The sequence below is a fragment of the Sinocyclocheilus anshuiensis genome, unplaced genomic scaffold (genome assembly GCF_001515605.1).
Source record: "Sinocyclocheilus anshuiensis isolate Anshui unplaced genomic scaffold, SAMN03320099.WGS_v1.1 scaffold517, whole genome shotgun sequence".
Taxonomy (NCBI): Eukaryota; Metazoa; Chordata; class Actinopteri; order Cypriniformes; family Cyprinidae; genus Sinocyclocheilus; species Sinocyclocheilus anshuiensis.
In genome coordinates this window covers 1,257,451-1,270,353 of record NW_015536535.1, presented here as the reverse complement: position 1 = coordinate 1,270,353, position 12,903 = coordinate 1,257,451, and the positions used below count along the sequence as shown (strand labels likewise).

At 36.4% G+C, this 12,903-nt stretch overlaps 1 protein-coding gene across 1 annotated transcript in view; it reads right to left on the bottom strand.

Moving 5' to 3' along the window:
• Positions 1–2,359: 2,359 nt before the first annotated feature.
• The window catches only part of fhdc1 (FH2 domain containing 1), a 42,312-nt gene continuing 31,768 nt past the window's right edge, over positions 2,360–12,903 (bottom strand). Inside the window, exons 3-12 of the mRNA XM_016495454.1 lie at positions 12,185–12,246; positions 10,299–10,401; positions 8,933–9,018; positions 8,722–8,822; positions 7,966–8,036; positions 7,634–7,741; positions 7,411–7,481; positions 6,464–6,581; positions 6,137–6,301; positions 2,360–5,513 (exon numbers count right to left, since the gene is read on the bottom strand). Coding sequence (XP_016350940.1) covers positions 3,393–5,513; positions 6,137–6,301; positions 6,464–6,581; positions 7,411–7,481; positions 7,634–7,741; positions 7,966–8,036; positions 8,722–8,822; positions 8,933–9,018; positions 10,299–10,401; positions 12,185–12,246 — 3,006 coding nt within the window. The 3' untranslated portion in view covers positions 2,360–3,392. The remainder of the gene's footprint in view (positions 5,514–6,136; positions 6,302–6,463; positions 6,582–7,410; positions 7,482–7,633; positions 7,742–7,965; positions 8,037–8,721; positions 8,823–8,932; positions 9,019–10,298; positions 10,402–12,184; positions 12,247–12,903) is intronic.

Genomic DNA, 12,903 nt, shown 5'->3' with positions numbered 1-12,903 from the left:
AAGTCTTTAAAAACAACAACTTTCAGTTTTGAACTTTCATTATGAAGTTGTTCTTAACTGTCCCATTGAAAGAGCTCTTCTCATAACCCCTGTAATCCAATGTACACAAGCTCTTTTAAACTGATTTATGTACAGATCTTATGAAACGGGCCAATTCCTTTGATGCTTTGAAACGTTTTACCAGTTTACCAGTCACTTAAGCAATCCAATTTTTCTGTTCTACTTTCAGCAGAGGGAGCAAAAGAAATTACAAAGCTATAATTCAATAAATCACATGTTTTACCCCTATTGTTTTTTCTTTACATCATTGTGTTAAATAGAGAAATATGCAAGCAAAAACTATGTTTGTCCCCAAAACAGTACTTGCATACAGACAGCTGGCCTACTGACACTCAACCCTAGTGGGGGAGATTCCATCGGGAGGCCATTGGCACTGACATATATGGTGTTTTAAACATGATATTCAACATATGATTATTCACACAGATTAATCTATATATTATTCCTGTAATTATTTATTTATTTATTTGATAAGACCCCTGATGACCTGACTGTCAGGAAAATCTGTATAATGTGTTCAATGCTAAATAGTTTAAACCAATATTACATGTAAATAAAATACATTAAAGGAATAGTTCACACAAAAAATATTTCTTCGATGCTTTTTTAAAGGTGAACCATCCCTTTAAGTGCCATGGAAAGAGGTGTTTTCACTTAGTTAAGCTGTCGTTTGATATGTAGAGTGATACAAATGAAAGTGCCTTTAAGGGTAAATAGTTATCTACAGGAACACCATTACCATGGCAACTTAAGAGCTAGAAGAGAGACCACCATAAAAGTCAGGCGGTGGGAAAAGGCAGCATTTATCATAACTTTTTATGCTTCTTCAAAGAATGACCAGCAGGTGGCATTCTAGTAGAGGAAACGTTTAAAACGAAGTTTTGACAAAAAGAGTGTTTGCCCTGCCACAGTGGGTTACTGAGCTTTAGTGCTGGTAAAGTGTGATATTTTTGTTCTGTCCGATCTTTTGCTGTTATCTGGGTGATTTAGAGGTTCTTTCTTTTTTGTATAGGCCTAGTATGCTTCATTTGCATCTGTCTTTCTTTTTCTCACACACCCACACAACTAAACATTGGGTGTGGTTCAACTCAAAAAGAAAAAGAAAAAAAAGTGACCATTGTCAAAAACAAACCATGGATAGCTAAATAACTAAGCACTCCATAGCTAAATAATAATCTTTTTTTTCCCCTCACAAAATAAACACATCACTGTAATTCACAATCAGCTAATTGAAATATTCTTAATATATTTTCACATGTATTTTATTGATTAGCTTATATTGATTGTAATTCTACAATCACAGAGAACAGGGCTCAGAAATAACATTCAAAATGAAAATTCAAGCAATATCAATAAAAGGTACAACACATTGACATATGTCTGACTGGACAAATGCACGTAAGGTTTCATTTGAAAGTTATAGCTTAAAATTATTTTGCTCCAAATTTTGCTATTTTATTTTTTGGTTAAACTCCTATCTACAGCTGGAACAAGGATTCCATTGTGTCAGACTACACCATGTTGCCATGGATGCATTCTAAAGCATGTTAACCAATCAGCGCTAAATATACAGATACAGTATGTCAATACATATACCCTTCTAAGAACAAAAAAAGGCATTGTACATTGTAACTGAGGTACACCTGCAGAACTTTGTGAAAAGCCAATGATTCACTTGATGAGTGATCCATCAGAATGTAAGAACCAGAGGTGGCAAATATGATTCTAGAGGTAGAAATAAGGATTTTTGTATTGTCATAGTGTGACATCAGTATTGATTTCATCAGCTGACGACAGTCTATCATTGTTTACCTACAGTATTCATACTTTTTTTTGTATTTGTATTTATAATTAATATTTTTTCAAACTCATCCATTCTATTTTGAGTATATCATTTATACACTCCCTCACCAACATGGTGGATGCTTGAGGAGTAGACACACATATAGAAGGGTAAAAGCATGTAAAAAGCCTTCCTGTGTACCAAATACTTCATATTGCACATCTTTTACCACCTTATTAATTACCACTAAATTACGCTTAACCAGTAACACTTTACAATGTAGTTGTTAATGCATTTAGTTCTCTAGTTCTAATTAGTTTAGTTAATGCATTAGGTATCTAAAACTAACAATGAACAACAATTTTTATAGCATGTATTAATCTACAGTAGGTTCATGTTAATTTATTAATATACTATTGTTCATCGTTAATTCATGTTTATTCATAATACATTAACTAATGTTAATTAGGTAAAATATTGTTAATTGTTATTTTATGTGAACTATTGAATTAATGTTTAGAACCTTATTGTAAAGTGTTGCCACTTATTCAAACACTGATTTGTTAGTTTTGAGCAACACATACTTTTGTTGACTACCTGTCAGCTTAATTTCAAGCAGATACTATGAGAATATTTGATGCATACAGTGTATGTGCTTTCTCAAAAGTCTAAGCCTTTCCTCTAGCACCAGGTTTTGCCACTCCCGGTTAACAGTATGGCTTTAAAAAGAAAGAACTAGCAGTTTATTCACAGAAAAGTCACAAATACAGTGTCATCAGCAGCAAGACAGTGTACAGCAGCATGTACTCTGCAAAAAAGGCAAATTGAAAACAAGCAACTCGGCAGCAAAGATTTTGAACATATCCAAAAACATCACTGGAGAGGCATCTTCGAACTACTAGCTGTAGTACTCATTGCATCAGCTACACTAAGGTGTATTTGGATAACATTTATAGACATTCATCAAACAGTCTTCAGCTTGATTTGTCATCATGCACATGTGAAATGTGGATGAATCTTTGAGTGTTCATGAAGCTGTTTTAATGGAAATATTACCCTAGTAAACAGTACTACATTTACATTTACTACACATTATATAAAATAACAAAGCAAGCATATGTATATATGACAAATTGTCTTCTATTTTACTTGTTCCCAGCAATTTGTAAGAACAGCTCACAGGATCTTTGTAGAACTAATATAGATTATAAAATATAGGGTTAATCTAACACTATTACAATTCGTGATTGATGTGTTTTCTGTGACGGTTGATAATGTGTCAGCTACATGTAAAAAAGGCCATCAAAACCATCCTTGTGTGGATGTGGAAGTGCTACTAAATGTGCTGTCAAATGGTGACAGTAGCTCATGTTATTCTTGAAGCTCTTACTGAGCATCCAGCGACAACTTTAGCTACATTTTAAAGGCTGTAGATACATTCAGAACAATTTAAGAGGCTTTTGTGCCTCTAGTAATTTCAGTATATGCAGAAAATTTCGTTCATCCATGTTTAACGTTGCTTTTAGAGCCACAGTGTAATATGTCCACTCTACTTCCATGTGGGTTTGTTGGTCCTGTTAGAGATGGAGTCTCTAATCTGTGTGGAACTCTCCGAGAAACTGCTACTTTTAAGGGAGTGCTCTCGTCCAGACTGCGGGGGAGGTGTGTCACTGCTTCGACTAGAAGCCCTTACACTCTGAACCCTCCTAATAGACCCCCCTAGTTTATCCTCGCTCCTTGGCAAAGGTCCGCTACTGACAGAGTCCGTTCCACCACCAGGCAATCTCTGAGAGCTAGCTCTGGCTAAGCTCTTTGATGGTGTTCCTGTTACAGCTGGTGAGGGCATGTCTTTTTTAGATCTGGAAGAAGAGGCCACAGTGTTGCGAGCAAAGCTAGGCAAAGACGAAGAACTTTTCAGGGTGTTGTTGGGACTGTCAGGTGTACCTACTTCTGAGGTTCCTTGGGCCTGAGCTTGGGCCAAGGCACGCATTGTAGAACGACACATCTTTTCCTCTGGTGCTGGTTTTGAAATGTTACGAACAGGTTTAGGATTTGTTTTCTTGATGGAGGATCTGTGTTGAGTCGAGTCCCTTGCCCACCGAGAGCTGCTTGGTGTCGCTCCTCGTTGTGCCCTGGGATCCTCTGGAGGGAGGCTTGAATGTCGCGCAGGTCTACCTTGCCTCTCGCCTCTCCTGGCTGGCATGCTTTGGTCACGATGTGGATGTCTGGGTTCAATGTTCTCATGTCCAGAAGGTTTTTCAACTTTCTTCATGCTGCTACTAGAGCGATTCTGCCTTGTAATGGGCACCACTTTGCGCATGTTCTGAGTCTCAGTTGCTGCGAGGGTTCTTGTTGGACGGCTGGCATGAGCAATTACTTTGGATGTTGTCTTGGTTTTGACAAGTTTTGTTTTGGGGCTACTGGTCTGGACTGCTTTCTCGCCAACTCTTCGCCCTTCAGCTGTGTCACAGCTATCTGTCTCTGCTTCTTCAGTAGTTACAAATGGACTGACTGATTCTGGACATGCTTGAGTGACCCTTCTGGCAAGTGGTTCATCACTTGACGTGGACACAATGTGACAATCGGTGGACTCAAAATTGGAGGAAAGGGAATTGGTGTCCTGAATAACTCTTGGAAAGTTGGCATCCTGTGACTTTGGGTTAAGTTCAGATCTTTCTTTTATGATAGGAGAACTCTCTATCTCAGAACAGTCCAACACAATGGAACAATCGGTTTCAGTGCAGTCCATGACATACAACACAGGTTTCTTACTGGACAAAGAGGGATCCAGGGGCAATGGGGTGTCACAAGTTGTTGAGGAAAAGGTACTTGTGTCTGCTTCCTCCCTCTGTGATGAGATCCTTTTGTCATTCCAAACTTTTTCTGGTTCCTCAGAACTCCTGCTAGATGGGGGTGTATCAAGGATAAATGCTTTAGGAGAGTCTTCTTCCCTTTCCAGATCTGTTACAAACACTTCATGCTGGTTGTCCACAAAAACATGACTGTTATTATTGATCTGGCTGGTTATCTCAAAGGGTTGAAGGCCAGTAACTAGTTTGTGTTTCTCCACAGAAACACTCATGTGTCCAACACTTTGACCAGATGTCCCCTGAAAGACATGCTTTGCATTACTTAATTGAGGTGTAACTCCACCTTCAGAGAGAGAAGTGTAATTATTATTATTGTAGGGATCATTGTTCATGTTGTAGCCAAAACTTGAGTATCTAGCTAAAGGACTGATGGGTTCAGTCTCAGCCCTTGGTGAAGTTGCCAGCTTCTCTTGGCAATCCTGACTCTGTGGACCCAACTCCCTATTATCATCCTGTAAGACAAGCCATGGCATGGTCTTTCGTTGATGGTTCCTGCTTGAACGTGGCAGGCTGCTGAATTTTGTATAGTCACTTGCTGAAGACCCAGATATCAGCTCTGTGTGATGGTAACGTCGGGCACTAGCTGAGCGCCCCAAAGGACTGTGGGGGCTTTGAGGTCTCGATTGAAGCAGGAAGTCCAGGAGGCCTTCTTTGGTTAGGATGTCAACATCATTTTCACTGCTGCTGCGACCAAAACCACCTGCCTCAGTATTGGCTGCACCCCAGGCACACCGTCTCTCCTCCAGTTCCCGTAAGCGACGCTGTCTAGCTTCCTCCTTTAGTTCTCTGTCCCAGTTGTGCTGCAGAAGAGTGGATAAGAGATCACTATAAGAGTTTGTGTTCACAGATATATGGTCTGTAGCATGATTCATAAATGCCTTAGGGCTATATTTACTAAACAGGGCAAATTAGCGTTAGAAAAACACCAATGGGAGGGGAAAATTCTGCGATTTACTGACAAGGTGCACATTACACTGAACACAGATGCAACATCTAATTTCCATAATGACCAGCGCAATCTACCAAAAGCAGCGCAAATTACCGCCTGCTTTAAGACATGTTTTTTTAGGAGTTAAATAATGCCGCAAATACCAGTGAATTGACGAGCACAAATCTTCGTAAATCGTGTTGCGTGATTCATTTAGATACTCTCCTCCCATAAATTTACAGATCGAAAGGGAAACATCTACAAGTGCATATTCACTAAGGTGAGTCACAAAAATAACTGTGTCCACGCCTTTTCAGTGCTAATTTCACACTGTGTGTCTTTAGTAAATCCTTTTTTAGAGTTTGCACTGGCTCAAGCTGATAGTAAATCTGGACCTTTATGTCGTGACAAATAAGCTCTTAATTATTTTATATTAAATATTATATTAAATTCATGTATTTTTTAATTTTTGCATGTTAGTCATGTGATATTTACCTTTACAGCTTTTTTGAACTTTAGGCAGAAATCTTGGAAAATTCTAAAGCACTCATCCAGTTTGAAGGTGTCTTTGTCTTCACAGAAGAAGTCAATGAGGGTATTACCCTCTTTGCGCAAGTCCAGCCTGCGATGTTTAAGGTCCTGCAGGGCCTGTGTAGAGCTCTAACAAATAAGAAGAAAGCAGGTGAGTCATTCTTATTGACATAAAAAAGTTAATTAATCCATTATAGCTAATAAAATGAAAATATAAAGACAGTAGAAATACAAAAAAAGACAAAACCATAATCTACTATGGAATTATAATTGAGGGAATGATTCATGTACCTGCAAAAAAGGATCTAGCTGCTTTTGCAGCTCAACGTCATCCTGAATTTTCTGTTCCAAGGAACGCGTTTTGACATACAGAGAGGAAAACTCTCCTTCTATATTTTCTACTGAAATTCTAAAACAATAAAAATGTAAGTCAGAGAAAGACTGATGAAGGGCTCATGGAAAGTTTGAGTACATAATGACTACATTTTTAAGAAAAAGTCAAAACTTCAATCAAAATAGTAGTTTGTTAGTTTGGTTTGACATTGCTGTAGTCATAATAATAGTTAATACAGTCAGTATTAATAAAACTCCATTTAAAGGGATAGTTCACCCAAAAATGAAAATTCTGTCATTAATTACTCACCCTCATGTCGTTCCAAACCTGTAAGACCTTCGTTCATCTTCAGAACACAAATTAAGATATTTTTGATGCATTCCGAGAGCTCTCTGACCCTCTGAGCTTTACGCTTTGATCTGAACGTAAACAACGTATCCGCGTACATACGTTGCATACGTTGTTTACGTATGTGATACTCTCCAAAATGGCGCTATAGGGTGACACGGAGGAGACAAATTGTTGAATAAATTCGTTATTTTTGTTTTCTTTGCACACAAAAAGTATCTTTGTAGCTTCGTAAAATTACGGTTGAACCACTGATGTCACATGGATTATTTTACCGATCTCCTTGCTACGTTTCTGAGCTTTGATCGTGTAAGGATCCTTGCTGTCTATGGGAGGGTCAGAGCTCTCGGAATGCATCAAAAATATCTTAATTTGTGTTCTGAAGATGAACGGAGGTCTTACAGGATTGGAACGACATGAGGGTGAGTAATTAATGACAGAATTTTCATTTTTGGGTGAACTAACCCTTTAAGGTGTTCTAAAGTTTCATAATATTGAGAGAAGTTACCTTCCACTTTTGTTTGCAATATCCATCAGAAACTAATACTGTTGTTACCTGACTGCACTCTGAACATGCGTTAGCTTCTCTGGGAACTTCAAAAGGGCCTCATCCTTTTTCTGTGCTTCCTTTGTGATAAAAGTTAAAGAAAAATCCAAGTCAAAGCAGTTAAAACAAAATGTTGGTGTTATTACAATGGCTTTTCTGCTTTCTTAAAACATTTACAAAAATGTATCATTACATCTGGAGAAAACAGTGCATCTGGTTCTGTCCCACTTACTAGTGCCACAAAATGAAGCAGGTTCATGCCAGGCTTGTTGGCCTTCGTGTCAGCCAGAGAGAGAAGTGAAGACAGTTTGAAGCCCACAGCATTGCCTGCATAGCCACCCTATGAACACACAGAGAACATCAGTCAATGTCTGGTCAATGCTGTAAAGGCCATCAACCCTTCCCAACCCTGATTTAAAAACATCAGGGAATGTTTTGGAGGAGTAGTTGAAAGGAAAGAACAAAAGTGAAAAGAGGATTGAGGGAAATGTCCACAAAAAAGGGGGAAGATGAGGGGTAAAGGGTAAGGAACACTGGAAATACAAATAAGAGAAAAATACTTACTGCATTCATGATATTTCCTGCTTGGAGAACCAAATGTAGAATGGCATGGAGTTCTTCACAAGTCATTAGTTCTGTGGAATAATCAATAGAAACTGAATAGTCACAGGCCATTTGTTAAATTAAACAACACTCTAAATGCGATTATCCTTCCTACAGTCTACAGACTAAGACATTTAAAGGAAATCTGAACACTTGATGCCACATTTAAATTAGAAAAAAAGTGCTGACAGCATGATCTACCGTGTAGTTCAAAATAGACTGCTAGGATTAGTTAATGCAAGATTAATAAAACTCAATTCGAGTTTTGCTAATTTCTCCCAGCATTAATGTAATGATTAATGGAGTGCCAAATCTTTACGTTTCAGTAGTGTTGAGGCGTTAAAAGGTCATGAGCCATTGGTTTCTGAGGCTAATATATGAACAGCTGAGTGACAGAAAATGACTCAGCAAAATTCTCTCAACAAGAATTGAATCCTGCAACTAAAGTTTACTTTACTGTTTATCGGTCCATATTTGACAGCAGCTCTTTTAAAAGTAGTGGAATAGTGCATCAAATTACAGGGGATGATGAATATGTGTACGAGAGAGCAAGAATGAGATGACTTGTTTTTTTCCCCCCACTATGTTCTACAGAAGTCAAAATAAAAGGCATGAATGACAAAATGTTTTGCCTGCTTAAAAAAAAGACATTACTCTTGATTAAAGGAAAAATCCTCATAAATATGATATAAATATCAAAACTTAGTATGTTCTTACCTTCAGTAGCCTGACGCACAATGTTAATATCACGACTCATGACTGTACAGGATGGATGGAACTCTTCCTGAAGTACCATGGCTTCAATACGCACCTCAAAGCTTTAAAATTGAGCAAACAATAATTGACCTGCCTTTTGTGTATGATGTTAGGTATTATGAAATCTTAGATTTGTATTTCATTGATAAGAGAGATCTTGTGCGCCTCTTACCGTGGCACTTGAATCAGCAGGAACATGAAGGAATCAACCAGTGTCAGCTTATTTGGGTCTCCTTTGAATTCCTTCAATCTCTTCACCTAGTGAATATATGTGATTTAAATCCAAAGAGAAAACGTATGTACTAGGGATGCCCAATGTATTTGTACCATTTTTAATTTATCAGTTGATTGGATTTATTGTAGATGCAATTTTTTTTAATATAGAGACCTTTACTTTCATCTAACACTTAATGTTAAATATTAAAGCTTAATGTCCATTTTTCATACTACAAGTTATGTTGTGATGTAACTAGTATACATAGTATACATTTTAATTTCTGAAATTTATTAATTACTGTATATACTGTAACACACATAATTATTAGCATCGGTATTGGCCATATTGGTAACATTTTATTTTACGGTGTCCTTGTTACACATTACATGTACTTACTATTATAATAACAATAAATTATGCATAATTACATGCAACTAACCCTATACCAAACCCTTATCCTAACCCTAACCCTACAGTAAGTACATGTAGTTAATTCATATTACTAATTACTTGTATGTATAATTACACTGTAACAAGGACACCTTAAAATAAAGTGTAACCACCAGATTTTTAAAGTTAATACCTCAACACAGGCCCATTCATCTGATTAAAGATGATAGACAGTGCCAAGTACAGGCACTATTTGGCAAAAAAATTTTTTTTATAAAATGTTCCATATTCCTTATAAATTATGTCTTGGCAGTGTTGGTAATGTTAACTAAAAGTAAAAATTGTTTTTGTTAATTGAAAATGCTGAAATAAATTATAATAATAATTTATGCATTTAGCAGACGCTTTTATCCAAAGCAGCTTACAGTACATTCAGCCTATACATTTTTTACCAGTATGTGTGTTCCCTAGGAATTGAACCCACGACCTTTGCGCTGCTAACGCAATGCTCTACCACTGAACCACAGGAACACTATATGAAATAAATAATAAATAAGTAATTTATAAATTATAAATATTACAAACATAAACTGAATTTAAAATGAAAACTGAAAACTAATTCAAAATGTTAATAAATACTAAAATATTATATAAATAATACTAAAATAACACTCAACCCTGGTACACCTGGCATTAGCAACACATCTACATGCAGCAAATACACAACAAATGCGATGTGGCTATATGCATCTCTGACTGCCAGTAAATGTGGTTTGAGGGATTTAATTACTTTGTTCATAATACACATTGTATTTAATTTACTCCTGTATACATTGATGTCCATTTGTGATGAGGCAGATGTTAATAGCAGGTGCCATACACACCAAAAATGGGACTATACACAAATATGGTGTGGTTTCAGAATTCTCACCTCCTCTGCTTCAGGTAGAAGTTTGAGAAGTTCTTTCAGCGGTTCAGCTCCATATTGCTTACTGTTGCCCAGACGAATGTCTTCTACTATTGCATGATTGGACCTGAGAGAGAAAAACAGAAGTATAAACCAGACAATCAATTTTTGACTCGGTGTATGATCCAAAGAAAGATGGGAAAAAAACAAATCTTTACAAGGATGTGTGTTATATGTATATACTTATATAATGCAGGTATTTTGAGTCCCACTTCATATTAGGAGTCTTTAATTACTATGTACTTACATTAAATTAAGCATAAGGTAAGGTTAGGGGGTATATTGCACTACACAATAACAATTACACTAGCTCTATGAACTATATACAAGTCTGTATTTTTAAGGAAAGTATATCATAATAGCAAAAATTAATTACTATTAGTTAATTGGCCTATAGATTATAAAAAATAATCAAACTACTTAGTAGTTCATTAAGTTACTGTACAAATCTAAATGAATTACGGTGTCCACAAATCCCCATTACCAAACAGTCATACAAATGTTTAATATCCAGCATAAAAAAATCATAGATCACTAGTATCTAGTGATGAAAAAAATAATTCAACCTCAAAATGGTTGAAACAAAATAAATCTCACAAATGATGATGTTCAGATAAAAAGATTAATAAGTGCATAACCACTGTTGTGTTGAGATGATATTTAGTGATATCTTATAGTCAAAGGGAAATTATCTTACAATGCATTTTACTCTACATATCCTGTTAAAGGGCTAAAAAAATGAAAATTCTGTCATCATTTACTCACCCTCAAGTTTTTCCAAACCTGTATGAACTTCTTTCTTCTGTTAATCACAAAAGAAGATATTATGAATAATGTTTTTAACCAAACAGTTGACAGTAGCCATTTGTCAATGGCTACCGTCAACTGTATGGTTACCAACATCTTCAACGGCATGAGGTTTGGACTGAAATGAGGGTGAATAAATGATGACAGAATTTTCACTTTTGGGTGAACTATCCCTTTAAAGACTCCTTAAAATAAAGGGGTACAGAATTTGAAATACACACACACATGCAAACACAATTAATTTTAACCATTTAACCATTGATTTATTGATTGCTAAAAGTGTCCACATGCTGTATACTGTCCCCCAGAAATCTACATTGAGTGCATTTTAGCTGTTTTGTTACAGGTTTTAGTGATTATGTCTCTAAGCAATGACTCATTCAAATACGAATAAAGTCAAAAAGGTGTGAAAATGTTGCACAAACATAAGTGCATTGCTGTTTTTTTCAATGCATTTGTAATTTGCGTTCTGAAAGTCTGGGACTAATTGTAACATTGTCTCCTGCATGAGTGACTCAGCAAAGTGAATGTGACTCACAGTGTCTGATCAGCTCTACTATACATGACCATCACATACTCAGAATACACACAAACATCGAAGACAAAAATAAATATGATATAACCAACTGATCACAGAAAAAAGCATTGTCTTTTTGCATAATCATTTATAGTCATGCTGCCTTGGAGGATGTTGAAATACCTGTTCAAAAATAAACAAAAATCCTGTTTACACAGGACACATTCACCTTCTCTTGCCCATGATACAATGCAACAGGTCTGACGTAAACTTTTATTGTTTTATGCTTTTTTCTGTTCAATTTGTCTACTGAGCAACATACCTTGTCTTTGTTTATCTGTACCTAGTACTTGTCACAGTGAATGTATACGGCATCCTCATGTGAACTTCCAAGTATCAATCAGAACCTGAAAGCTATTGATCTTTACACAAGAGCATCGGATTTCTCTTGACCACCAGATCCTATTTCTGTGCTGGAGCACATGCACACATAGGTTTTTACACATGATGACACTGAGAAACTTACTTCTTGAACTGTTTGAGGAAAATTCCAATGTTCATTCCTCTCTTGGAGTCTAAGATGCTGATCTGGGAAAACAGAGGAATAGAGATGGTAATTAAAATGGATGGAAAGATACACAAAGGACAGACTGTGTGTGTTCTGACAGAGACGTAATTCCATTCAAATTTTTGGCCTTCAGGTTTTTGTGGCATGTTGATTTGAATGCAGCTTCCAAATAAATAAAACTGGTATCTCTGATGTTGCAAGATTACTATAAGCAAAAGAAAAGTGAGGTAAACCTTATTTTACAGTGTCCTCGTTACATGTTACATATACTTACTATAATAACAACAACAGTAAATTATGCATAATTACATGTAACTAATCCTAAAACCAAACCCTAATCCTAACCCAAACTCTATAGTAAATACATTGTTCTATAGAAAGTTAATTTACTCAGTACTTAAAGGTAAAGGAAAAATTTAAATTGCATCATATGACCCCTTTAAAGGGATAGCTCACCCAAAAGTGAAAATTTTGTCATCACCTGCTCATTACCCTCATATTGTTCCAAATCCATAAAACTTTCATCCATATTCAAAACGCAATGAAGATATTTGTAATAACCCTGAGAATTTTTTCCCCCCTCTGAAATTGAATTTCCCCAAAATGTTCACACTTCAAATGGTTGATGAAATGTGTTTGCATAGCTGGAAATTGTGTGTGTGTGTGTGTGTGGGGGG